This window comes from Drosophila teissieri, chromosome 3R, assembly GCF_016746235.2.
Source record: "Drosophila teissieri strain GT53w chromosome 3R, Prin_Dtei_1.1, whole genome shotgun sequence".
Lineage (NCBI taxonomy): Eukaryota > Metazoa > Arthropoda > Insecta > Diptera > Drosophilidae > Drosophila > Drosophila teissieri.
In genome coordinates this window covers 8,412,066-8,439,860 of record NC_053032.1, presented here as the reverse complement: position 1 = coordinate 8,439,860, position 27,795 = coordinate 8,412,066, and the positions used below count along the sequence as shown (strand labels likewise).

The 27,795-nt window shown below is 38.8% G+C and overlaps 3 protein-coding genes, 2 long non-coding RNA genes and 3 other non-coding genes across 9 annotated transcripts; 7 read left to right on the top strand and 1 right to left on the bottom strand.

Annotated features, from left to right (window-relative positions):
- The first annotated feature begins 4,419 nt into the window (after positions 1-4,419).
- On the top strand, positions 4,420-5,139 carry LOC122621434 (protein Turandot A). Its single transcript, XM_043799290.1, has 2 exons — positions 4,420-4,520; positions 4,607-5,139. The coding sequence occupies exons 1-2, from the start codon at positions 4,498-4,500 to the stop codon at positions 4,971-4,973; spliced, it is 390 nt and encodes a 129-aa protein (XP_043655225.1). The 5' UTR covers positions 4,420-4,497; the 3' UTR covers positions 4,974-5,139.
- A 1,610-nt stretch (positions 5,140-6,749) lies between these two features.
- On the top strand, positions 6,750-7,404 carry LOC122621538 (protein Turandot B). The gene is made up of 2 exons (XM_043799435.1): positions 6,750-6,829; positions 6,886-7,404. Exons 1-2 carry the CDS (start codon positions 6,807-6,809, stop codon positions 7,280-7,282), a joined length of 420 nt encoding a protein of 139 aa, XP_043655370.1. The 5' UTR covers positions 6,750-6,806; the 3' UTR covers positions 7,283-7,404.
- A 3,197-nt stretch (positions 7,405-10,601) lies between these two features.
- On the top strand, positions 10,602-11,090 carry LOC122622395 (protein Turandot Z). Its single transcript, XM_043800808.1, is given in 2 exon segments — positions 10,602-10,624; positions 10,679-11,090. Coding segments are annotated over 2 exon segments (435 nt in total).
- A 177-nt stretch (positions 11,091-11,267) lies between these two features.
- LOC122619823 lies at positions 11,268-15,987 on the top strand. 2 transcript variants are annotated; one of them, XR_006326102.1, is made up of 3 exons: positions 11,316-12,166; positions 12,250-13,388; positions 15,865-15,987. It is a non-coding gene; the product is annotated as an uncharacterized LOC122619823 (long non-coding RNA). The 2 variants fall into 2 exon arrangements; XR_006326101.1 differs by lacking the exon at positions 15,865-15,987 and having other exon boundaries at positions 11,268-12,166; positions 12,250-14,026.
- On the bottom strand, positions 15,883-17,709 carry LOC122619822. Its single transcript, XR_006326100.1, has 3 exons — positions 17,201-17,709; positions 16,989-17,141; positions 15,883-16,020 (listed from the first exon to the last, which is right to left on the bottom strand). It is a non-coding gene; the product is annotated as an uncharacterized LOC122619822 (long non-coding RNA).
- A 6,393-nt stretch (positions 17,710-24,102) lies between these two features.
- On the top strand, positions 24,103-24,174 carry Trnat-cgu. Its single transcript has one exon. It is a non-coding gene; the product is annotated as a tRNA-Thr (tRNA).
- A 592-nt stretch (positions 24,175-24,766) lies between these two features.
- Trnat-cgu lies at positions 24,767-24,838 on the top strand. Its single transcript has one exon. It is a non-coding gene; the product is annotated as a tRNA-Thr (tRNA).
- Positions 24,839-25,289: 451 nt separating this feature from the next.
- Positions 25,290-25,361, top strand: Trnat-cgu. The gene has a single exon. It is a non-coding gene; the product is annotated as a tRNA-Thr (tRNA).
- The last annotated feature ends 2,434 nt before the right edge of the window (positions 25,362-27,795 follow it).

The following is a 27,795-nucleotide window of genomic DNA, read 5'->3' as shown; positions in this document are numbered from 1 at the left end:
TTGGTTATGGTTCCTCATCATCGATCATCCTGTTACATTCCTTTCAACGAATCTTGTATAGTAAGTTGCTTAGCTCTGGAATTTTACATTTAATAAGCAACAGTTTAACATTGCTTATGTGTAAAATGTAATCAACAGCTTTTAAAAATAAGTAAATATTTTACTAAACAAATAGCCTTAGAGCGTTCCATGCCGAACTATAAAATAATACATAAAGAAATTAACTTTGTAACCAGTATACTGAGCCTAAACCTAATATTGAGAGTCGCTGGTTAATCTGAAGAGCTAAAGCCCCACTCTTAATCAAAGAACCACCTTTTCCTCGAAAGTACTTTTAAAATGCCGAAAAGGAAAAGGATTAAACATCACAAAGGAAGCAGCCAGCGGAACTGAGGCGAATAAAAGGCATTAATAAAACAGAGAACTCATTATGCCGTTGACCGCGTTGAGCTTAAAGTGCAAGCATAATGCAAAGCGGCAGTGATGGGGAAATGCACGCGAATGGTCCCTTGAATTGCAGGCGCGTAAATGTGAGAGTATTAACAATTTAACAAACAAAGGCAAAGGGCCATTAATAACACAGAACAACAGCGCTGTCGCTTAATATACCCACAATCACACACACACATACATTATGCATGCGTGTGTAGCCATAAATACGGAATGTCAGAGCGGGAAAATCGTAGGCTCTGTTGCCGGGCAAAGTCAGGTGGTTCCGTCAGCTCCAATTGCACTTAAAAAAATGGTACAAACAAATTGAAATATATATGGTCTCGTATTTTAGTTTCTTGCTATTGTATTATAGTTGTAAGTCTCCATAATCCTACTTAATAGCTAAAATTCATCACTAGAAAACTGAATCTAGTGATTTCTTCCTTTCACGCGGGTTCAAGTTACAAAATATACAGGAAAATAGCCCCAATTTGTTCTTACTGTGCTCATGTGTGTGTGGAGCCTTTCTCCGTGTATCTGCATCTGTGTCCGAGTCTCCATGTCTGTGTGTGTAATCATGCATATCTTTGCCAGTGGGTTTTCGGTTAGTGCCTTGTTTACGTTGGCCGGAAGCTGCTGGTTGTGCTTGTTTCCGCTTTTGTCTGAGCGACTTCATCAGCATCAATACTCCCTCTCGCTCTGTGCTAGCATCCCATCCCCTCACTCTCACTCTGTTTGTGGCAGTGACTCTCCGCTGTGGCAATGAAGTAGAGCAATGGTCTGGCTTATTAATTTCAACATAACGCGCACATGGCAACAACAACAATTTTTCCCACGTACGCACACCTATAAATTGCACACCCTCATACACGTCGCGGACATACATACATAGTTGGCTCCTAGCTTTCAGCGGTAATTATTTCAAATTAAATGGCAAAGTACTTTTTGAGCAGGTGCTCCCGAAAGTATGCAGCACATTATTAGCATCATGCTTGAGTGGGTTGGTAAAAGGTGGTGGTATAGGCAAACTTCGATAAGAAGAACGGGATGACTCTGAACAAATACTATGCAATTGTCTTTAAAACCACAAGTGTGGAAGAATGGCGACTTTTGTTTTGTCCCAAAGTAAAATTAAACTGGCTCCAAAATGTATCTTGTGGATTGTTTAAAAATAAGTGAATCGATTTTAAATACTTTTTTTATGTGGTGAATGTTTTTGTGCTCCTTGCAACTTTGGTGCGCATAGTTTTTTGGATCAGCCTAACACGGTTTATTAGAATGAGATGGCACTTTGATTTCGTTCGTTTCTGACAGCCCTTTTCCGAGATGGATAAAATGAACTCAAAACAAGACATCTGACTTTTGGACATTCTCCATACTTCGTGACTTTGTCTGTCGGTCGTCTGGCCTCCATCAATTTGGCCTTTGGGCTAGTTTTATTATCCCAATGCGTATGGAAATGCTGACAAGACTTGCTTGTCATGGCTGACTCTAAGGCTAAATAATTTTAATAATGCAGAGTAAGACCTACACATGTGAAGGTTATGCCCGGAGCCATGGCATTCCAGGGTCAAGTAGACCTCAAAATATTTCACATTGTGCATAAATGTAAATACATTTTCGAGCAGTCAGTCATTCTCCTTCCATTCAATTATAAGGCAGTCCCAGGCAACGAGAGATGAAAGCGAAATTCCAAAAGGGAAATAAATATGAGAGCTGAATACTGTTGCCGTTGGTCAAGCATATGCAATGCATTTTCCATGTGAAACAGCTTACTTGAAAGAATGTAAATGGCTCGCTTTACTTACCGATGTGTAGTTTCATAGGGCAGTGGCCATATTTTTCACAAAAGAATTTGGCTTCGCATTCCATATTTTGTTCTTCGCTTTGATTTACCGCTCAGGCGAAAAGCTTTGCCAACTGACCCTTCCCAAATTCAAAATGGCGAATAACAAGGCAAGCATAAACTTTAATAATATTCCATTATTTCACTTAAGCGCGTGGAATATCAATTGATTTGAATAATTTAATGGCTGCCTAAATATTTGGCGCACTGAGAACATTAGTTATAACTCGAATTAGTTAAATATATGGGCGTTTTAATTGACAGGATGCTTTAAGTGGGCTTTCGCCAATTAAAAAGTGTACAAAAAGGGCACTCAAAGAGCTTTTAGTGAGAGTTCTCCAGCACTTTGTGTTAGTTTTTTTGAGCACAGCAAGGACGGTTTATTAGTGTTTTTAGAGCATTCGGCAGGCAATGATGTCAGATGGGTGATAGCGAGGACGAGTGACGCAATTCGACAGGAGTGGCATATGCAACAAATTTGTAAGGACGCCTTTAATTCCATGTCAGCTGCTTGGATGCCTGAGCTGAATGAATGGCTGAAGCCCTCGGGACATGCTCTAAAGTCCTCAGTTCGAAGGCGCCTCGCTTAGGGCTTATGCTTTTTCTTTGGCCCGCTTTTATAGGCGCCTCCAAATCCACTTTGTAAGCCATTCCAGTGGTAATAAAGGCGAAAGTGAGTGCTGCTAATATAAAATTGAATTTAAATAAATGGAGTCGGGGCCGTAAAAAGCCGAATTCTGATTTGATTTGTTTGGAGGCGCCCGCCCAGCACTTAGGCGGCATTTGATATGCAACAATCTTTGGCGCCAAATGAAAACCGGGAACTCTGAAAATCGGTAAATCGAAGGGACTAGGAAGGGGCATAACCATCATCAGCATGGGGAGTTTTGTTCTGTAATAAATCTTGTGGAAGAAATGTAGCCCGAAATCGTTCTAATTTATCCATGCCACGCGCTTTTGAAGTTTTAAAGTGGGTGGATTAATAGGGGAATTGATTAAACTGATTGATTAGACTGCCCTGCGTCTGTCCTTGATCCTTGAATCATATACCTAAGTACATGCAATGCCTCCTCCTTTTTCTTCGAATGTGGCCGCATTATGCGAATGCCGTTGACTCAAATTCAAAGGGGTAAACTTGAGCCTGCAACCGCCGCTTTCATTAAACAGTCGACAGGCATTTAGTCAGCTCATTAAAGAGCCCGCCTACAAATTGGCAGCTTGTGTGGGCCATGTGGGAAAGATTTAGGTAATTAGCACCCGCAGTACAACCTTCCGAAGGGGGGTGGTGGGGGCTTAACCCGAACTCTCGACCCTTCCGCTCCCAAAAATACCTACGATTTCAGCAGTCGGTGGAAATGTTAACACCTACCTAAATGTAGATTGTCGTCGCATACCTGCTCAAAACATCTTGCTCTGTGTCCTTTTCATCCTGCGAGCTGATTGCGTAATTCCAGCTCACAAGTGCTGACAACGGTCGGGAGTCTGTTAAAAATGTATTATCACTGCGATGGCCCCCAGATCCTGCAAGAGTGTCTACTTAATCACAGCATATACCCATAGTATCTACGCGCAGTTGTTTGGCTTTAAATGTTTCAATTAGCCTTGGCGGTACTTAAATCAAACAGTCTGACTCCTCATTTGGTTCATTGTCTATCCATGTGGGGTAGCACATTTAATTTAATTTAAACGGAAGTAGATTTGCGAATTAATACATTTTAAAGCTTGAACCTTGCATTTAATGGGGCTTATTTTAAATCATCTTGAAATTGTCAGTGCGGATAACTATTTGCTCATCGCAAAAGTATAACTTTTCAACGTTACTTCGGTAATTTTGATAACCATCATAATTCTAAGGGAAAGCTTGAGAAAAAATAAACTAGCAGTTACCCACGAGTTCAGACATGACTATCAAGCAGATTAAGCCTTATCAATTAATAAACTGTTAATAAACAGTGTTTTAGTTGTTTTTGCACACAAATGTCTTACTTGATTTGCTAATCAGGTATAATAATGAAAATTCCAACTAACTTTGTAAATAAAAAATATGTAATTCTATGGAATTTTAGGTGCGTTGTCTAATGGCTGGGCTAGCTTGCTAATATTCAGCATTCTAAGAATATCACAATTCATTTCACCTTTCGCTGGGCTATAAATTCAGCTTCTAAACGGCTGGGAAATCAGTACGGTTTGTTTCAGCCATCCAAAAAGTCATAACCAAAATGAATTCACTAACTGCTTTTGTGTACGTAGCAACGAATTTGCGTTTTACTTTACTCAAAAATATTTTATTGCGATCATAAACTACAAATATTCTAATTACTTAACTAGGTGCTGTGCACTGCTGCTGATTAGTCCTTTATGCATGGGATATACCGACGAAGATCGTGAAGCCGACAGCCGTAAAGTTGCTGAAATTATCAGAAACTCCCAGGACGACGACTCTAAAATCAATAGCACACAGGAATTACTTGATATCTATAGGCGTTTATATCCCAGTTTGACCCTTGAGGAACGGGAGAGTATCGATAAGTTCGTCAATGAACACACGGATGCGATTCTAATCGATGGAGTTCCGAGTCAGGGTGGCCGAAAGACCAAGTACGTTGGAAAGGTTTTATCCCCAGCTGCGAAGGGATTTGCCCTTGGATTCTTTGAAGAACTTGGTTCGAAAATTGCCCAATTGTTCACTGGATAATACTTGGAGAATAATCGTAATAACTGAATTTGAATAATTATGCGAAAAAAATAACAAAGTATGAACAATAACTTTTTTCCAAAATTCTCAAATTGTTCACTGGATAATACTTGGAGAATAATTGGAATAACAGAATTTGAATAATTATGCGAAAAAAATAACAAAGTATGAACAATAGCTTTTTTAATTTGTATACAACTATTAACCAATAATTTCAAATAAAATTTCAATGCACATTATATAGTGGTGTTTGTATAAGATTTTTCGGCAAAAATTGATGAGCATGTTACATGCACTTTATTACCTTTCGATCGCATTCTGAAAGCCACTTCAAAAGCACTAAACTGCTTCACGACGTGCTCATTGCCAATCAAATAAGCGCCCACATGATCTTAGCAATGCTTTCATTCAATGTTGTTTCAGCAAAAAGAATAAATAACTAAATATTTGTTTTAAACTGTTATTATACTTTAAAGAAACAACTACTTTAATTGTAGAGCGATGCTATGCTCATATTTCCTTGAGATTAAGTATGCAGATTCCTGAGAGATATATTATACATATTTGCAGCGCAAGTTTGTTGACACTTTTGAAATTTTTTCATTAAATTGTTTGTTTTTCCCATTTCTATAAAAGTGAATACTATATTCTTGGAAAAGTATATCTCTATGCCAACACAATTTTGAAATATCTTCCTGGCACTTCCACTAGCTAAATATCTGATAGTCAAGGAATTTGATTATATTGCACTCTTTTGTTCTTGTTCTGTTCTTATTTATATAAATATTGTGTATTAAAAGTAAAGTGTATTTTTATTATTTAACGCTATAAAGTGTTAACCCTATGTTCGATTATCAATACTGAGAAGTACTGAGAAGCATTATAACTGGAAGTAAACATGAATGCATATCTACCAATCATTTTTTTATTGTTATAAAGGCTATATAAGATTTATTAGCTTTAGCTATGTATCTTAGCTATGTAGCTTATGTATCCGTATCATAAAATACAGATGATGTTCTAATTAGCATTGATAGAGGTAATTTCTAGTAAGCCCTACTACATTTTTTGGTTATATTTTCTAATCAGTGATATTGATTTTCCTAAGTGCTACATTTCCTCATAAATTTGATATATGAATATTACTCATACTCTCACCTCTGGGTTCCAGAAATATCAGTTCGTTTTAAACCAGTTTTTCATTGGGGTTATTTACAAAATGAATTTCTCAATTTTTCTATTGTAAGTAAGGCTTACTTTAAAAAATACATTTAATAGAATTTCTTGATTAGTTCCTGTTGCTTGTGCTATTCTGTCGAGGAAAAGGAATCTGACAGCCTTGGCGTTGCAGAATTTATTCGAACCTCCAATTGCAAAGGGCTATGCAATTGGACTCTTTAATGAACTTGGTGCTAGCCTTGCAAAGATTTTCACTGGGTAATGATCATTCAGGGGATTATATTGCTGGATTTTGAAAAACATTTAAAGTTGTAAGCATAAACTCAAATAAAATATTCCAGCTGCATAAGCAGAGTGGAAAGACTGCCCTATGGTTCATAGAATCAGGTTTGTATAGCCTTATCGGTATTTCTAATTTCACATTTTGTTTTACATAAAAAGCTCTTAAAATATTATTGCAATCGGCCAATGCTTCTTTATATTTATTATAATATTTTTATTCTACACTTTTAGTAGATTGTTTTCTTAGCATGGATCGCTGAGAAAAAGCTTCTTTATTCGTTATCAGTGAGCAATCCATGAATATAAATTCAGAGTCTTGGCTTCAAGATTGTCAGTCCGGCTTGCACTTGCATTCTATAAAGTACTTACAAAATGAATTTTAAAATGTCGATGATGTAAGTGGCGTTGCGCATTTTATTTAAATTTAGTAAATTGTTTGTGTATTTTTCAGTTGTTTCGTACTGCTTCTGATTGGTACTTTGTGCTCGGCGTATTCTCTCCAGGAACGTCAAGCTGACAGTCTAAGGGTTGCTGAAATTATACGAACCTCCCAGGACGAAAATACCAAAATCAACAGAATCCAGGAACTACTTGCCATATACAATCGTATGGCTCCCAGCTTGAGACCAGATGAAAGGGCGAGAATTGACAAATTCATCAGGGAACATACGCAAGAAATCCTAATCGATGGAGTTCCCACTCAAGGTGGTTCTAGGCTGAAAATCATTAAGAAGACCCTGACTCCGGTTGCAAAGGACGTGGCAACTGGATTCTTTACCGAACTCGGTGCAAGTATTGCAAGCATATTCACCAACTGGCTTAAATCCAGCACCGAACCAAGCCATTGAAATTATTGACTTCTTTCTTTTAATAAAATAAATTCAACACTGAGAGTGAATTAAGTTTATTGCAATTAAGCATTCATTTTAAACATTGGAAGCCAGTAATAAAAATGCCGTATTTTATTCCTCGGAGGTGAATAAATGAAAACCCAGTTTTATAATTATTTTATTATTAATATTATTTTCTTATGAAGTGGCCATCGTCTGCATTTCACCTTGCACATTGCGTTGCATTACGCGTTCGAAAAATATCCACTTAAAATAGATTGTAAAAAGTTTATTTATAGTTTTAGAACGAAAGCAGGCCGAACTTTGTTCATTCAATCTGGCCAAAGTTTGTGTTGAATTCAATCAACGCCCAAACCAAAGTGGACTGTGCAAGAATGTTTTTCGAAAAAGCTTTCGCAATTATTATTTCTGGGTAAAACACTTTTTCCGGTGTTCTACACAAACTCGTTTTTGGCTGACGAAAGTTTTTGATTGTCTGGTCGAAACAAGGCATGTGGAAAGTAATTAACATGCAAGTGTCGAAAGCGTCTGACAGAGACCTTCAACGGAGTGTGGACGTCTCCGGCTGCCACAGGACATCCTTGTGGGTGAGGACTAGTGTGCCCCCTTCATCAACGCCATCAGCTGTGGCATTTGACTTCTGAATGTGTCGTAAAGTTGATCCTTCCCCCATCCCTTGGCTTTCCCGGTTTCCCTTCCTGTTTACTGAACTCGTCAACGCTGCTGCTGCTGGCAATTTGTTTAATTAAATGCTAGCCCGAGAACCAACACCAACATACACAGACCAACACAAACACATTATCAGGATCCGGGGCTTGGAGCACAAAATTAAATTGAATAACAACTGCTAAACACATCGAGGCTAACACCTGCTTATCGAAGTGTCAACAGCAGTGAGTACCTGCTTTCAATTACAGTGGGGCCGGCATACACAGCTCATTTCGTGTAACGTTATAGCTGAAACTTTTGAAATTGAAGTGTTACAGAAACATATTTAAAAGTCCGTGGTTTTTAGTTGCCTATAATTTTTAAAATAAGTAATTTAAGTTGCTAAAAGATAGAGCTTTGTACAGATTTTCCCTTGACCAGTTGGAATACGGTAGATTTAACTTACTGACGAACTATTTTTGGCTAGCTAAGTAACTGGGTCACAAGGATTTGACGGCACAACATGCAAATGTAGTTCGTACAGTGGAAATAAAAAAGTATATGTTACCCAGCAGCTTTGCACCCCTGCATCATAGGTTTCCCGGAATGGCTTAGTAGTCAAGACCTCAGCACCAGCAGACAGACTTCCTAATAATGTTTAGTGTGGAATTCAGCCTTGGGGCTCGAAAAGCCGTCCTGCTGCATAGGCTGTTCTTTTTTCTGCCTGCCCTTTGCTAAGACGTGCTTACAAGGGTTCTTGGCTGTATCCTGTTGTCATGTGTAGGCTTTTACATCATCGCCTATATCGTTCTGATTATCATGTGACAACGTGGCGCACACAATAAAATCTGCATTTTTGCCTTGTCAAGTGCTTTTACCCTGCAGACAGCCAGCTAAAACCCGAATCGAACTGAGCCGAGCTGAGCTCTGCTCTTCAAAATGAAATATCCTGCAGGCGCTGGCACGCAAGCTGCTGCGATGTCGACTGCCAAAACAGGATACGGATCCTGCTGCTGGGCGCGGCTAGGTCTTCCTCCCAGCATCTCCTTGCTCAATGGCATGACCGTCAACTATTTACACGGCCAAAAACATGTTAGCCACTGCCAGCAAGCGAGGAACATGGACGGAACTTATGGCGTGGCCTTAACGGCTTGGCTAGTAAGTGCTTTCAACTTTCTTGGCGAGAAAGAAATTTAAAGAAATAACGACACTTTTTCAGTTTCTGGCTAAAAGCCAGTAGGTGGTATTCAATAAAATAGAGGAATAATCATTTAGCCCACGTTTATTGTAAAATAAACCGAAAGTACAACAAAGGAATAACTACTTAAGCATTTCTGGATTTTATGTGCATTCCGCTACGTAATTTCTAATCAACATTAATAAAAACGATGTTTCTTTAGTATAAATGTTTTAAAATGTTCCTTTAAATAAGAGGTCGGAACTGCTTTGTATTCTTGAAAGAACCATTTCCAAAACTTTAATATATGTACACCTTAAGAAAACCAACAAAAACAGTTTTTCCCTTCCCGAGCCACACTGTTTTCGGGGAAAATTCAATTTCGTTTCTTTATGAGCAAGAGTCTAATTCAAATGCAAAGATAAGGCACAGCGTTGGGACTACAGTGGATATGGATAGATACTTCAGCACGCTTCCTTCCCTAAATTGTCCTATCTTCGACTCTTTTCGAGTGGTTTCCCTTGCCACACGCATATTGTGATAAAGTTTTAGCACCTGTGCGGATAAAAATACGGAGGCCGGAAATGCGAAAAGAAAAGTTTGCCATTTACAGCCCATCAAGTCGGCTTCAATTTCGCCCACCTTTTGTTTGGCTCCTCACACTGCGAATTCGCCCAACTTTTCAGTGTATGTAGGTGGGCCTCTTTGTTTGTCACTTTCGGCAAAGTTTATGCGCTTTTTATAACGTGTATCCTTTTTGCATGTCGACTTACTGTTTTGGCTTTGCCCTTCACCATTTTATTACAACAACAATGGGCTCCTTAAGCACATGTAAAGGGCAAAAGCACACATATGTATGCAATCTCAAGGTAGCGCAACAGTGCGGTTGGACAACTTTGATCATCCTGGCAGGAGACTTAATTTAATGTCCTTCTCGTGGGCTGCCGACTCGACTTGCCGCTGACTTTTTGTCCTGTTTTGTTTCAGTTTTGCGTCGTAACGCAAGCACTGAATTTCAATTACCGGCTGCAAGCGTCCAGGAGTGCACGGGAAAAAGAAATATTTTTCCAAAGATGATTTAGTTTAAATGAAATCATAGATATGTATATGATAAGTTATGATGCTGTAATTAATATATTAAAGCAGTTGTGTTAGAATTGAATAAGATAGCATACTAGCATTTGGACTCTGTGCGTTTAAGTACAAGTACTTACACCAGAACTGATAAGAAAGCAAAAAAATTGTTTCATCCCCAGAATTTACTGAAGAAATGTTACAACTCTAATGTTATCAATTCCATGAAAAGTCAGTGACTCAATGTCAGTAAAGAAAAAATTATTGTTATCAGTTGCATTCACTGAGCCAGAGAGTTCCCAGAATCCCTGCACAATTATTGTAGATAGCTCCCCTTTTCATTGCTGCATATAAAACAACTCTTCTTTCATGCACATACATTAGTTCACCATACTATCTCAAGTAAAGAAAGTGAAGATGTATTTTGCTATCCGCCTAAGGTAAGTCAAGCCGTATATAGAATCTACGAAATAATAATTCGGTTTGAATTTCAGCTTTGTCCTGGCTGTGCTCTTCTGCCTTACAGGAAACGGAAATACTAGAGTGCTTGGTGCAGATCGCAACAGGCTCCAGCAACTTCAGCTTCGAAGTCACCAATCTGATGATGCCAACACCACCATCGGAATTTATGATAAGTACAAGGGCCAGAAGGGATCAGATGTGTTAAGAGAAGCTCAACTGACTTCAAAAGTCAATGATTTTTAAAGAAAGAATATGGTCGTCGATGGAGTGCCCGCCCAAGGAGGAGGAATTAAAGATATTCTTAAAGCAGAAAAGAAAGCTGGTGACGCCGTTCCTGATGATGTGAAGGAGGATGCTGAGAAACTCCTTAAGAGCGCTGCAGAAGCCGTAGCTAAAAAAATGTTTAGCTATTTTAGAAATAGAAAATTCGAGAATATTTCATAAATCCACACCGAAAGAAGTGATATCTCAAATGGTCCGCTAATAATAAATAAATCCAGAAGTCTAAATGGTACAAAAGAAATGACGGTGTAAATAATTTTTCAGATGTATGAATCTTAAGTGATGAGTATTATAAATAATATAATACTCTTTTATTGAAGATATTTAGATCATCTCTCAGTTTCGATATTTAACAGATTTTTTGAAGTCAGATTTTTCGACTTTTTACCTTAATAAGGTGTTAAATACTCTCAACACATGCCAAACAAATATTCACATTACTTATATGATATAAAATGTAGTTTAGTTTCGTTATTTTTCCATGTGAAAGTCTGACTGTCCTCAACCTGTGTTTGAGATTTTTGCATTGAAGTTGCTGTCTTAAAGATTTTCTGTAACCGGCCAGAAATTGGCCCGAAATTTATGAGCTTTGTGTTGGCTAAGTGTCCTTGCGGGACTTCACACATAAAAAGGCCGACATCTTTGCACTTTATTTCCATTCAGAGCCTATAGCTCGAGCTTATTTGATTTTGGGCTTCCCCACTTCTTCCCCTGCAAAGTTTTCTCTCGTTCAACTCATAAATATTGAAGAGGCACAGAAACTTGTTACCTCCTAGGGCCAGAACTTGAGGCTCATCTGTTCATTGGTTACAGGGCCAGATATTAGTGCAATTTCCACGTTGACCAAAAGTTCAATTCATTTTGTACAGGGACGTGTCGCTGCTCCCCAACTGTTTTCATAAGAATTTATTGCTTTCTCTTGGCAACTAAGTGGATCAGATTTCTCTTGGCAACTTTCGCCTGTGTCCCGTGTAATATGCCACAGATTTGGTGATGCCGAAATTACTTTAGATTTCTTTGCCTCCATTCTAGGACCCTTTGCTTGCCTCTCGATTCCCTGTTTTTTTTACAATTTTGTCGTATTAGATTGAAAATTGAGTTGGGTATTTTGGGGGCTAAATGTCCGAACGAAGGAAGTGGCGGGCGTCCGCAGACTGACAGTTGGAATCTCACTCAGGTGAGATTTTCTTCCGGCCAAATGGTTCTCTTTCGATAACCGAAATGAAGGAGTTCTTTAGGTGAACTGATTTTCTTGGAATCTTGCATGTATTTTAGTTCAAATCTCAAACGTTTGAAATTTTTTATTTGACTTTATTTGCAGAGTAACAAAAGAGAAAGGCATCTTTAAAGTATACAAATACAAGTGCATTTCAGTAAAACAAGAAGTGCAGCCAAAGGTTCCTTAAATTCTTCCATCCTTAATATGGGAAATTATTCAAATGCCAGAATATTATCAGCATTCAACAATCTCTGGCTCCCTCTCCATTTGGTGACCACCCAAAATGTACGGCCATTCTGCACTTATTCATTTAGAATTGGCAACTAGCGTTGTCTGTATCCTTGTGTCGTAATTAAATTTATTTCACTTGTGCACAGTTTGTTTGATGTTGAGTGGATGCAATTCGGTGGCTTTTTCGGTTTTCACAGTGCATGCAGTGCCGAATGAAAATGTATACCCAAGTTTTGTGTGTATCTGCGAGAGTGTTGTCCTAAAAGTATGTATTGATTTTCAGCCTGTCAGCACAGCGAAAATATTTATTGTCAGCTCAGGGGAGCTGAGCTGAGTCCTCGGATGCCAGCCAAGTTTCGCTCAAATTGTTCCCTGGCGGCAATTGAGGCCGTTGATGAAATGGAATGGAACGAAGCAGCAGGGCCTGAGGTATGGAGACTCCTCAGGCATCCATCCTCCCAAGCTCCTCGACTCTGTCAGCATCGGGAAATCGAGAATTATTAACAACTAGTGCGTTGATGGGCTCATAATTACGGCCGTGTCCTTGCTAGCACACTCGCACTCTCACATCCTGGGTGCTGACATGCATTAAAATTGATTGCTGATGTCGCTGAACCGCACTAATCAGAGCCACATGTCGGTGGCCGAGTATTGTGAATTCTGTGCTCTGTACATTGACATTGACACGGGCATCCTCGTTTGCATGGTATTTTACAATTATCCGCATCCTTGTCCGCAGCACCGTCATCATCGCCGTCACCATCATCCATTGTCATGGTCGGCGCAATGAAATTACATATTACATATCGCATTTACATTGCTGTCATGTAGTTCTCCACTTGATTCAGTTGTTAAGTTTTTCACGCATGTTCGTTTCGCAACCTTGCTAAATGAGACAAACCTCATATTCAGCTTGTCAGACAGGTTTTAATTTCGTCATGTTGAGGAACCCAAAATGCAGGAGCCACGAATAGTGATTACATCAAATCTCCTCAGTTTAAGACAAGAAAGTATGTATTTCTAAGATATTTACTAATAGATTTGATGAAGTGTACACCTTTTATCCGAAAAACATTGTGAATTTCACAATACTTTTCCACTTTTTAATTAGAATTGCACGGTTTATTAAGTCTTGGCGGAACTAATTGATAAGTTCTGCTCGCCAGCAAAGGGCTTTACCAGTCAATTTGCGTTGATAAGAAGGCCCCAGGGGCACACAGGTCCCTATTCAGATATGCCATTTGAATACTTTCTGTTTTGACATTCATTTGCGAAAGTCCACAGAAAGCGTTTGCAATTTGCCGAGGCATTGCGCAACTGGGGAGCAAGCGAACTTGGAGAAGTTTTAATGAGTTGGCAAATGGAATTGGCAATCCGTAGTGGGTGCTCGACACTTGAAGCATGAAATCAAACTAATTAACTCAAAATTTTACATAAACGCCGAGAAAAGTTGCGCCATTCATGTGATTTTGCGCTCTCTGCACATGATGGCATTAAGAATAAACACAAGTTGGATTGAATTTCTGGCCATCATGAGGATAATCCGATATCAGCAGCACCGCGTTGAAAGATAATTCAGTTTGCCGGCATGATGAACAAATTAAAAACTTTTCTTTTTCATCCGTGAAGAAGATGGTTTTTCCACCAACTTTGTTGCTCATTTTTCAAATATCAGTCAACGCAATGCCTTCTCAGCTATTTAGCACACGAAAGACAGATGTTCAAGAGCTTCCCAGACAAATGAATTGGAAGAGCTGACTCTTGACCGTTGCATGATGACTTATGTAAATGTATGTAGGGCTTAGAACGTGGAATTACATATATGTCAGTCCAAAGCCGCTTTAGCTAAAACTAATACACTAAGATTTTGTAGCGCAAGTGCTTTTGAAATGACAAATTTCCCATCAACTGTTCGCCTTTGATGTTTGGAGCGAATTTAACCTGGCATGGAGTGCCTAATGTTTATTACATTATATATGGAATACTTCAAGAAGATGAGCACCCATCATGTCCTTTGGCGATGCGTCGTAAAAGCAATGCATATGCTTTGAGCTCGTCAGCAAAGTTTTAAGCATCGATTCTTATTTCACTTTACCAACAGCGGAATTCAGATACATAAATATGTATGAGCTGTGTGCGAATCTAGGTCCCTCTCTGTGTATCTGTGTTTGTGGAGCTTGACAGTTCGTAAAATCAAAGTTGTGTCTCACAAAATGTAATAGATTTTTATTGCCGGCGGCAGTGGTTTGCTTCATCTAGTCACCACTTCCATTTTGACTGCCAACCAAATCGACTTTCTGGCTGTTTACCACACACAGGAATAAAGCACACAAATACTCATCCACCTACAATTCTATATAGATACAGCCAGCCGGAGGAGCAACTTTCCCATTTTGTCGGGAAATGCTTTTAATCTAACTATAAAGTTGCTGCAAAAGTTGTCCCTAAGTTTTAGGGTTTCTTTTCGGCCGTCGAGTGAAATTCTACAAATTTAACTTGTCCTTGACACGTTGCCAAAATGAAAGGGATATGAAGGAAATACAATTTTACATTTCGCTGTCTTTCCAAAAGGGAAAGAGTAGATAGAGCAGGGAATAAGTCTCTGGATTTGAACCAAACTTTCAGTTCCCCTCTAATAAATTTAAATTCGTAAGAGGTCGGCGAACACATTAAGTTGTCTGAGGAAAAAGAATGAAATATTTTCTTTAAAGCCAATAAAAATTAATTAGCGCAGCACGACGCAGATTGCGACCTCAATTATGGTGCCAGGTCCGTTCCCACAGAGTTCGGCCGAAAAGCGAAAAATCAATATGACAGCCTAGCCGCTGGGAGGGTGGCTGGACTCGTCCTTGGATGGCGGACGCGCTAATTTCAAGAGCCCAGGGCCATAAAACCGTGTTGAGGGAGCACAAAGCCCTAAAAACCAGCAAAAGCGAACCGAAAGACGTTCAAGCCGGGCCATAAGTAGCCGAGGATTAGGCAAGGACCTCAAGCCCGTCTCGGCCAGCTCGCTCTTCACCTTCTCTTCCTTTTTGCCGTCGGATCGGCGACTCAAGACGGTAGTATATCTTTTAATTAGACGATTTCACTGGATATTTAACAGCCTCGTGCTCGATTGTGAAGGTATTTGGTCCCAATGCTGAGCGGTGATGGAGTCCCAAATGGCATCACTGATTAATGTCTCGATTTTATGGCGAATAATGTTGGCTGCGAAACCGAGGAGAAAAATGCAGAACCCATTTTCCGCGGGAAGTTGAAGTAAATACCTTTGTGCGAATTCTTCGCATTCTTTCAATTTTTATTGATCGATAAAATAGAATACCTTGTTGGAAAGTTTGAGAAGAGAGCATTATTATGTTGCCTTTCAGGAAAAAATAAGTTTAAAAGTTTATGCAGCACTAAGATTGGTTTAACAAAGTTTCCCGATGGAGGCGAATTTATTTGCTATATCTTTAATTAGTTTTTTAAAATGGGTGTATTTTTCAGATTTTATTAAATGGCCCAGTGCATCCGAGCTTCGTTTGGGGGCCATCTTCGTTTTTAATATTACTTAGCCATTTTGCTCAGCCGCTTTGGTTTTCTTCCGGCCCTCCGGTTTTGACCTTCCGCATGTCTCTTTTGGCTTTGCGAGGATTCAACCGCCTGCAATAATAATAAAAATTAAAAAGTTGGCAGCGGCGTTTGTGCATTAATAAATTATTTGAGCCGGACCACTCGGAGGCGGTCTACGGCTACTTAAAAGTCATGAAAATAACCAAATATGCAGATGAAGTTTATTGTAAATGGAGGCGAGGGCAGGCAGGCGGCCATTGGGCAAGTTTTTATGGTTCCTTTGGGACAGGATGCATTTGCATGGCTAATAATTGCGTCTTTCCCCCATTCTGAACAGTGTGTATCAATCTTTTACGGGCCATAATGAAGGCTCCTTCTCTGGAAAGAACTCTACACCCTTCAAAACCATTTCATTCATTTTTGATGGCACCGAAATGAATTTGGTTATCATACAAAATTTCGCCGGCGACAATAAAGAGTAGCGAAACAATTGAAATCTGAAAGGCTTCAAACTGCTTATCGATTCGAATGCCGTCATAAAATGCTGAAATTTGTTTCAACCCACCCAGTCCCTCGGGCAACCCCTTTTATATATACTTTTTGTCGTCGGCGGGAAAGCCCTGAACATCGTCCAGGCGTGCGACCCATAAAGGAAACCTATTACATTTTTTATACTTAATGCGAGGCATTTAAAAAATTACACAAAGCTGTGCGCACCGCACCAGTCGAGGGAAAATGTGTGAAAGGATGTTTGAAGGTCACTCCTTGGTGACCCCGGCTGCTCCGCCCCGATAAGCAGATGCTCCCGCTTATAGATCGACTATGGAAATCGAGCGTTGGCCTCGTCCGGCAACTGCTAATTGAATAATTTAGTTGGAGTGCGAAAATATATTTCACTTTGATAAGCCCAAAAACATTATTATCGATGCAGTGCACCGGTGGACGGGAATTCCGTCCAGGTCGTTATTTCTCTGATAAATACTTTTCCCAACCTCGCAGGGCAGCAGGAACACGTTGATGTGAACATCAGGTGGGCCCTGCGCAGTTTCAGTCCCTACCTGAATCGCCTGCCGTCCTGCGGGATCATATTAAATGATTTATTGGACCTTGGTCTGGTCTGCGTGAGTCCCTAAAATTTCATAAATTTCAACCTCCTGGCTGCGTGCGCTTTATGGCGACTACTGCAAGAAACTTTCCCGGACGTTGGAGGACTGGAAAAAGTCAATAAATGAAAGCTGCTGTATTATATGTACAATATATTGTGTACTACACATTGTGGCCGTTGTTCGTCGTCCATTGGTGGTGAAATGCGGCGTTTGGGTCTGTTTGACTTTGCAAATTGCTCCGAAATCAAACATCAAAGTTAAAAGTGCTTATTGTTGCCGTTTCTCTGTTTATTTTTCGCTTCAGTATACATGGTTGTGCTGTGCCACCGTGGCGTATACTTCATTTAAACGTTGGCTGCACAGTGGCAGAGGTCGGTCAACTGATTGAATTTATTTGTATATATATGTACATTTTTATTTGCCTGACTGTTGGTAGTCATTTCCCGGCGGCATTGATAACTGCGGATGGAATATTTCATTATACACTCAACCGGCGAGAAACGAATGAATTTAATTAAATATTTGCGAGAAATCATCGAATTTGAATTCGAACGTAGCTTAAATTCCATTACCGAATTCACTCGCCGATAATTGAATGTATACGAGTATCACTTGTTTGCCACGGCAAATGACATTTTAATTACATTATCATCTACTGAAACCAAGTGCGACATTATTTGTAAGCGGTGGTATGTACAAACGAATGATTGCACAGAGAGTGCAACGTGTGGAAAATTGCAAATTCGATTCGATTCTAAGAGCAAGAAAGGAAATCAGAAAGTATATACTACATTTTACCCAGGTCAGGTATTCGATTGTGAGCAAGTGAACTTATCTGTAGATGATGGCACGCCCCATTTTGTTTTGCCCACCTTCTTTTATATTTTTATTTAGAGCAATCAGTCCGCTTTCCCGACTTTTCTCCTGCGTCCTTCAGGCGGAAAGTTCGCAACTGACCTAAGCAGCATAGTGAATTTAACAAAATACAAAAAGTTTGGCAAGTGCAATTGAAACTAGAGTACAGAAACTGGGTCGGTGGCAGGTGCTTCAGATAGTTTCTAACTGGTCTTGTGTTGTTTATATAGAAAAATAAGAAATTGCAAGCAAATATAATTGTCGTTCAGTAATATGATATGATTTATTTTGTTTACAGCTGAGCTCAACGATTATTCAACACCTTAGGCGAAAATTTCGCTTTCGTTTGAAAAACTTTCATTATTTAACATTAGAACCTTGTTTACTCTTGATAAGCACGGGGATTACGATGCCTCCGTTTGCAGGCAAAGTCAAGGCTCGACATTACTTATACGCCCCGTTGACGGCCCTAATAATTCCCTTTATCACACTTCCACTCGTTCTGTGTTTATAAGCTTGCCTTCACTTTTTTGGCTCTGTGATATACTTTCATTTGCCTGCTGCAAAACACCTTTTAAAGCGGCTAACAGAGAAACATTTCTTGTGACAAATTCGTAATTTATATGTTCTACGTTATAAATTGTAGAGCACAAGGAGATTGCGGTCTCTTTTTTATCCCCCTGTCTTTTTATGTGATTGGTGTGCCTGTGTTTCTGGCTTCCCAGATTTTCATTTTGTGAAGAAGCCTTCTCATGGCTTCGTGACTTCGCTTGGATTTCTCACTTTAATTTGCTCTGATTTTCCCTGAGTTTTCATGCCAATTGGCAGTTAGGCTACTCCACCCACAGCGGTCATGCCCCTTTTTGGGATCTCAAAGCTAATTTGCTTGCTAACACAACAGCGCTCTTTCTATACCCTTGTCGAGGGTATATCGTTTTGATTTAAGGAGACGTTTGCTTCATATAAAGTATATAATTCATGATTAGTCTCAACAGCCAGTCCATATAGCCATGTCTTTCTGTCCCTGCGTATCTACACATATTAGGTTCTGTGCTTTTTAAAACTAAATTTATAAAACTTCTTCAAAAGTCCCCTTTCTCTGACCGTTTGTAAGTCGGAACGGCACATATCAGACAACTTTTTATTTATAAAAATAAATACATAGATAAAAATAATAACGGAAAGAAATGTTTTAATTTCGGTTTTAATTTGATTAAAATCGGACGTCTATGTCATAAAGATGCCAAAATAAACGACGAAATTTTAACTGACAATATAAAAAAAGAAATGTTGTCTCTAACCATAAAGTGATAAAACTAAATTTCTGACAATATACATATGTTTTCGGTGATGTTTTGATCAAAATCGGCGTAGGAACAAAAAAAAACAACCTTTAAAAGTAATAGAAAATAAATTATAATTTTGGTGTTTTCGATCATATAATGTTTTATATGGTACACACCAGTTTTTTAATGTATAATTACTTCAAGGGCTTATACGCTTCGGCTTGCCAAAGCTAGCTTCCTTTCTTATTTTCTCTTCTTTCCTTTTCGACAAATTTAAATGCGACTGATTTCCGCTTCCGTTTCCCCTGACAGCCATTTTATTTAGACCGGCGGTTTTTCCCCAAGTTCGTTTAAGACTGCGATTTTTGTTGTTACTTACTCTTATTTGTATGGAAAAGCTGCAGCCTTTTTGAGGTTTTCTCACATTGTCGCTTGCCATTTATTCCAATTGAATTTCATTCTTTTGCAAACCAAAGTACAACAATTCTGCTGTCGATGGCATTTTGCGGGGCTTAAAGTCGATTACGCTTTGGTTTTTCATTAAAATTTCCGCCCGCGGCTCTTGTTTCAGTCACAAAGTTTCTCCTCTTTTAAATGCCATCGAGAAATTATTAATGAAGCTATGAGAGCCGAAGGACGAATCAATAATTCACGTCCGATACGTGAGTGTGTGTTCCTGAACGAGAAACTAATCGAATTTATTAGAACGGCAGCAGAGACGTCTCAGGGAATCGCCAGCGGCCGTGGGTCTGCTCTGTTAGCCATGTTCTGTGTGCTCGGTTAGTTATAACAATGCCGGGCGATATGACCTGGCACGGTCCTCAGCATTATTGCCAATATTTATGCTCGCTGCCAGTATGCGGAGCAATTTTCCGACTGATGCTGCAGGATGGCGAATGACGTCCTTACCTCGTCATCATTATCATGCGTGGATGTAGCCTTTCCCCTCGGATTTCTACGCATGTAAGCATTTTCCATGAAACCCATTTAAGTTTTGAAGGAAATGTAGTGGGCTTACATTCTAAGTTCAGAGTTATGCGTTCGGTGGAATGATAATTATGGTCCTTTACTAATATAACCTTCTTATTATTTTATACGTTTCTCAACACGCTCAAATATAAACGCCTCTTGATTAGCATTAAAACAAGTGACAATCTCAAATTCAACATACAAATGTTCGGAGATCAACTTCAGTGGCAAAATGTTGCAAGCATTGCACTTGACTTTAAAATAAATATAAAAATGTACTCATTCTGCTCGCTTTATCAAAATATTCTCAAAATTTTTTCTATTGAAGGATGCCGAAAGAGTGCTCCTGTGTAAACACTGTGTAAATTTATAATGGAAAGTAAAACTACGCAACATATCCAAAAGGTACGGAATTAGAAAAGCTGGGAAATTTCAAGAGCTATAGATTTTTGAATTTGAAAATAAGTGGGTAGACCGAATCAACATAGCTGTTTTCAAAAATGTTAGATCTAAGCTTTCTTATAACAAGCTGTTAGCCATAAAAAGAAGAATGAATTCCGAACTTTAAAAAACCGGTTTGTAGCTGCCAAACAATCAAATCGAATGTATATTTTCAAAAGTGCTTCAAAATCTTGATTTGGGAAAATCTTTGTTTTTTAATATTTTTTGTTGGTGTTCTGCTTGTCCTTGTGAACGCTGTGCTCTCGGGAACTATAATTCAGATTAACCCTCACGCCCGCATTTGTAAAAATTATTTAACTATAATTTCATTTTATAATCTGACCAATTTCTATCGATATGCCATTAATATTTTGTTCACGCCCCCTTTGAAGATTTATACATATACATACAGTTACGTACATAAACATGTTTATACGAATGTAAAAATAAAAAGAAATAAAATATGTTACGTAAGTTTGTATGTTTTTGTAGTTTTTTTATAGTTATATGCTTTGCCGAATTTCGCCAATTTGTAAGGATAAAATTGAAAGCTGTATATCAAAGGAAATTAGTTTGTAGATTGAGCTGGCGAGTCAGCTTAGCATCCCTTTGTTCCGTCCATTGAAAAACTAAAATGTTACAAGTGCCGCACACACACCTACACCATCGCACACTCAGTGACACAGCACAAAGCCATTGCCATTCGATGGACAAAGCAAAACCACAATGGCAGAGGGTGTGGTGATGTGGTTGTGGATGCAGATGTGGATGTGGATGATAGTGTGGGTCCTGTGCGCGCTCATAACACACCGACCATGTCCTGCCGCTTCAAGTCCTGTGTTGGTGTTTTGGTCGCTTGTTTTGCGCTTTTTGTTCTTTTTTATTCCGCCACACAAAAGACAAAAACTACTGAAAGCATCGTAGGTAATTTCATTATTCAAATATGTGTGAATGTGGAGAGCGTGCTGACTGATTGACTAGCTGAGTGACTGAGTGGCAGGCGACTTTGTTCTACGATTGGCACTTTGGGGAAAAAATGGATCCAGAGCCAGATCCAATGCCAAAAGCAGAGGAGGAACCACAAGGGCCTAAAGCACTGACCAGTGCCTCTGTCTTTCATTTCCGCTTCTTGTTTATTTTTACTTCAATTAATTACTGCCCCTACTGTCTGGTCTATTAATTGCAAATTTCATGCATTCTTTATGGTAATTTGGCTCGTCCAGTTTCCGCAGCTTTTGTAAAATTGTTTTTCGTGCCTCATTAAGTAAGCTGGCCATCCTGCTGTAGTCAATAATGCCATCTCTTTTCTGGGGTAGCCTGTGGAGAGGGCGTTTAATTTGTTTGAGATGACTTTTGATTATTTTTGCAATCGGATTTACAGCCAGCCATAAATAAATATATATTACGTGCGACTAGAAAATTGTATGAGCTGTTGAAAGGCATTTAATTTGAATTTAACCATCTGGAAGTTAAAGCATTTAATAGAGGTTTAAAAATAGTTACCCCAAATTAGACGAACTGTTGACTGATTCAAGAACCTGGCTTTACACTCGGCCTAACCAATCGTAACTGCTCACAAACCGCAAATATTTTAATCAGGAATGGGTATTGCCGCTTGAGGAATTTCGACAGTTTGGCCAGATCTCAAAAAATCAAACCCTAAATGAAGATGCAAACCCACAGCCTTCTGAACATTTTACCCAGTAGTTGGAGGCGGTGTGTTATTTCTTAAAGCATATGCCAAAGGTCACAGCTCGTCGGGCAGCTTGCTATAAATTAGCTTCTTGGCCCAACGATTTTGGGCGTGCTTCTCGGACCATTTTCCTTAATTTTCCTCTTGTTTTTCGATGTGAGTTTGGTAATAAATTCTGCTGGTTTCTGTTTAGCTACATTTATCACAGATGTATACACCTAAGTCTGCTTGCACGGACTGAAAATCAATAAACATGTGGCAGTCCTCTTCCTAATTCCCGTTTTGACAGCAATTAATCAAGGCTCGCACTTGCGTGCAATTAGTGTTGCTATAAAATACCATAAATTGTTTTATGCTGCCTCCTAATGGGAACTTCAGGAATAAAACGGAGGAACCGCTCTTACGAGGAACGTGCATGAAAAATTCAAATCACTTGATTAGTGGCAATTAATTTGTCCAACGCCGTTGCGTAAATCACTTAGCCAGCGAGAGCAGAGCTCCAAGGGGAGTTTATGCGGGTTAAAGACCGTGACTCTAAGCTAGTCGAAAATACATGAATAGTTTTTATCAACCAACGTTTATCGACACTGTGATGCATTATTCCCAGAACGAGAATTACCTGTACCATATTCGGTTTTATTATTGTATACGCCCAGGATTGTTATACCATGACATGGTGTTTCAGGACCCCTTCTTTATGGCCTCTAGTTAGGTCGGGTGTTTATGGCTCGTTTGCGTGCCCCACCGCCACTTATTTCGACCTTTCCCAAGTTCTGAGTTTACACCACAAAAAAATATCTTCTATATATTGTTTATACATTTTTCTTTGTGTCAAATTCTTGTTAGCATTCAGAACGAGAATTTAGTGCTTCAAATACATATAAATAACTTTTAATGTAAATAGTAGATTAATAATGTAATTGAAAGTAGTTGTTGTTATAATTTTCCGAAATGGGTAAGAACAGAATAAAATAACAATTTCCTATTTGAATTATTTCTTCCGTCTTATTTCTGGCTGTGGCTTGGACTATTCGATTCGTTACTAATAGAATTGTCACTCGCATATCGCAGACATCTGTTGGCGTTTTTCACTGCTATCCCATCCACCTAGGGCTGGAAAAGGCGCCATCACTCACCGCAATTGTGTTGTGTGACAAGTGAATTTGTCATTGGCTGCTCAAGTTGAAACAAAGCCAAGGCCGGACGACAGAAAATGGCTTGTATTTTGTCCGCTGAGGTCGGGTGAAATTTGAATTTATGTTGGGGGCCGCAAAAAGGGAAATACTTTCATTTGGAGCTGCCACAAAGCATTTCCGCTTTGTGGCACACACATAATGCAGAACGTGTGTATGTCCTTCTGACAATGAGTGATGTTTCTGTGAGCCTTGGTCAACAGCAGGAGACACTGCAAACAGAGACAGCATGTGGTCGGGCATCATGATGGATGGCCACATATTAACTGTCTAATGCATATTGCAATTAGAAAATAGGTGGCCTATTAGTTAATAGCCCTTATCTACGTGTTTGCGGAAAGAAGTAATAGTCAGCTAATTAGAGACTTATCTTATCTTAACATAGATAACATTCGCATACTTAGATTATTATTTATTTCCAGAAAAAATTCTATGTTGTTTAACTACTGGTCAAATAGTACTTTATATTTATATGAATTTTTGCAATAATATTGTTTAATTTAGATTCATAGTACTTTACAGTTCAGTATGTTCTCATTGCGCGTGCGCATCCTCCGTGATTTACCGCTCCCTCTAGCTCTTTGTCAGTGTTGGTTTTGAATATACTTTTTGGCAGTCGCAAGAACGTAGCCTCTTTAGCTCAGTGGTAGAGCGTTGGTCTCGTAAACCAAAGGCCGTGAGTTCAACCCTCACAGGAGGCAGTCGCTGATGTTCTTTTTTAATTACGGCTTAAAACAAAGGTTAAACAAATTTTAAAGTTTTTAAATAAAAAAAATGGTCTTTCTAGCATTAGAGTTAGACCTATAATTGAAACATGACCTAAACTTTAAACAAATTCTAGTGAAATTGAATACAAAGTTTCCACCCACAGGATCGATCTATCTTTTAGAACCAGAACCTTTTAGTCGTAATAAATATGCTTAGTATTAGTTGTCAATAAATATTTAAAAATATAAAACATGTATCATCGAATATAATTAAAAATAGTTAACTTTATGTCTAATAAACATATATTCATATTCAAACTTTTTAATAATAAAAAAAAAGAATATAAAGTTACATATACATATGTATTTTTTTCGGAAATTTTATTTTTGCGATCGCATAATATAAATACAATAAGCGATATAGTAATATACACTACAAAATACGTTTTATTAAACAATATTGAAAACCTTAGGAGAGAAGAAAATTATACTTGATCTTGATCTGCTTCTCATAATTCTAACAGCCTTTATTCTCACTACTCACAGGGTTATTTCCCATAGAGTATTTGGCAACGATCACCACATCGCCTCTTTAGCTCAGTGGTAGAGCGTTGGTCTCGTAAACCAAAGGCCGTGAGTTCAACCCTCACAGGAGGCAGTTAAGAAATATGATTTTTTGGCCTTAATTAAAATATTTTTTAAATAGATTAATTATTATTGAATATTATGTTCTAATGTTCTAAACAAACTTGTTTCTTGAAGTACTGACATGTTAACCTTACTTTAAGCGTAAGTTTCCCTATACATATGTACCTAGGGCACATGTCTGGGCCAACCTTCCCTACAAAGCGTTAAATTGGAAAAAAACATTAGTAATAAATACAACGTGTAAAATAATAAAACTATTTGTTGTTATTTATATAACCCTTAACTTACTTGAACAACATGCTCTTTTAAGCCCAAAATATTGAATAGCGTCTCGATCTGTTTGCTTTTAGTTCGAACAACCCTCATGCTTTCTCTATCTCTCTCGTTTACGTTATCAAATTTTTCACCACTCTTAGCACAGCGTTAGCTTGTATAAGTCATTTGGCGGCGCTTTGCGCAGCGCCTCTTTAGCTCAGTGGTAGAGCGTTGGTCTCGTAAACCAAAGGCCGTGAGTTCAACCCTCACAGGAGGCAACGTCAGTCAATAAAATTTTTATTTCATATTTTTTATGCCAGATCCAGTATTATGCACTTTTTCTAATTACACAACTGTGATTCCATTTAAGTTGTCAGCATTTCACTTGGCTCTTACAGGATAAAATGTCGTCAGAGGCATAACAATAGTTATCCTACTTCCCTCGGCCCACGTGTTATTTTATGACTGTCGTACTTACACTCACATTTCACTGTTCACACGCACGAGTGGGCCTTTAAAACTAATGGCAATACGAGTTGTAAATAGGGTTTCGGGGTCTGTATGGCGAATGAGCGGTCATTATGGCCAAGTACATATCTGCGTGGGAGCCTTTGCTGGGGAGCATGTGTGGACGTGCAATGATTACATATACATACATACTACATTTCTACTTCTTTGTTTGTGTTTGAACGATATTCGAGAAAATGTTTGCAACGACATTGAATGCGGAAATAAACATAAAATTCAACAAATTGCTAACTTTGCTGCCAACACACACATCTCTTGACCATAAGCACGCACTATCTAAGCTGCACTTATCACGATGCCCTCATTATCAAACTATAGATTGAATGATTTAATAGTCTCCACTAGTTATGAGCTGCTTACTTTGAGCCTATGAACAATGTTTATCTTTTATCATTAATATACCAGATAATTCTCTTAATGAAATAAGAAACTATGATTTGCTTAATGAATTTATCTGAACTGAGCCTGTCGGATTTTATTATTATAGGAGTATATTTATCATGTTATGGGTAAACTACCAGATACTGGAATAATATTCGATCCCTTTTACTTATTTAATGGAAAACTTTCCGTAATATTCATCTGGGAAACAGAATGTCGTTGCGCCTTCTTAACCTGCTTAAAATTTTATTGAAGGGTATAGGACTTACGTTTCACAACCTGCGCATTGGTAATTAATGTGTAAATTTGGCACCAAAGTACGCCGCACTTTCCATTTGGCTTGGCAATAAAGGCAGTCACGAAGAACGCTGAGCCTAAAAGGCTCCAAACTTTGGCACTCCTCAAGGGATGCTGCTTTATTGAGGACAGCTTTAAGTAATCTTGCCGCGACCTATGCTAAATTTATATTTATGAATAAATAAAGCACGCAGATGACACTTTTGTTGTACCGCCTCCAGCTGAGAAAGGATGGTCGAGGGACCGCTTTCCTTCTTCGTTTCGGGACTAATTGAAGATGACAGGGTGCCCGACTTGGTTGCTGTTACCGGCTGAGAAGAGCGAAAATGTTAATCAACGACGCAACTTGGCTACGGCCAAATCAAATCAAGGTAATTTACCGTAAGAGACAAAAAGGCATCATTTCATTTCCCAGGCTCAGAAATTGACAACACATCCGCCGCCTTTTCCACTCAGCTTTCTGTGGCAGTGCTGCCATTTTGTTATTTTTCCGAATAGGTCTGTCGCCGTAGTCGGATAAAATTTCAAATATTATATTTTGATTACTTGTTTCTTTAATAACAACAGCGTATCGTATCGTAATCGTATAGTTTATCCGCGAATACTGCAAATGTAGTTTAAATGAAAGTAATGTCACTATGTGTTGAATAATTTTTAGATTTCATATCTATATATGTATATAAATTTATATATATATGAATATATAAAATGAACAAATGACAGTGAAAGACTATTAATAATCTTCACAAAAATGCTTTCAAATTTTTAGTACAGATTTCTCATAGTGTATTCAGGAGTAAGCAAGGCCAAGTATTTGCTCTGTAATTTATATGTGCACAGCAGATACCAAAATTCAGCTTGGAGCTGCCTGATATTTTACCTCATTCTGGACTCGCAATTTGCATATTGTGTACATCTTGAGTTCGCACAGTCAATAACAGTCAAACCCACGTCCTTTCCACACACACATACACACACATACAAACACTCTCATAGAGCGGGGCATAAAGAAATCCTGCGTAATGCTTAGTATGCAGGTGGCACATCAGCTCATCTTGGATCTTCAGTCCGTATTCTGGGTATCCTTTTATGCAGTGCATTTCCGATTGGCGCCAACTTTCGTGCGGCTTTTATTGGTATACCTTTCTGCTCCCGAAGCACACACTTCAACACACACACCAAGGGACAAAGAGGGAAATTGCGAAAAGGAGGAAAGCATTTTCCCTTCTAATTTCATTTCTCAGAGCCCCCGTTTTGGTTTTTGTTTCTTCTGCGAGGACCTTTCAGCCCAGTAAAATTACTGTTGCCTGCTTTGAATTTAAACAAATGAGGAATTGTTGCTGCCGCTTTAATGGTCGCCTTCATTCATCTCCCGACTTTCAGCTATTTATATAGACTTTTGTTTGAGCCCACTTTTTGAGGCTGATGTTTGCGCCGCTTTTCCCCGCAAAAGTTCTGTTTGCCATTGTTTGTCCTCTTATTTTTGTTGGCTCGACTGGGTTGTTT

Bases quoted from the DNA above. Each gene is read 5' to 3' on its own strand.
- LOC122621434 (XM_043799290.1), top strand. From the start codon at position 4,498: ATGAATTCACTAACTGCTTTTGT. The intron at 4,521-4,606 runs GTACGTAGCAAC...TTACTTAACTAG, and splicing joins AATTCACTAACTGCTTTTGT to GTGCTGTGCACTGCTGCTGA.
- LOC122621538 (XM_043799435.1), top strand. From the start codon at position 6,807: ATGAATTTTAAAATGTCGATGAT. The intron at 6,830-6,885 runs GTAAGTGGCGTT...TGTATTTTTCAG, and splicing joins AATTTTAAAATGTCGATGAT to TTGTTTCGTACTGCTTCTGA.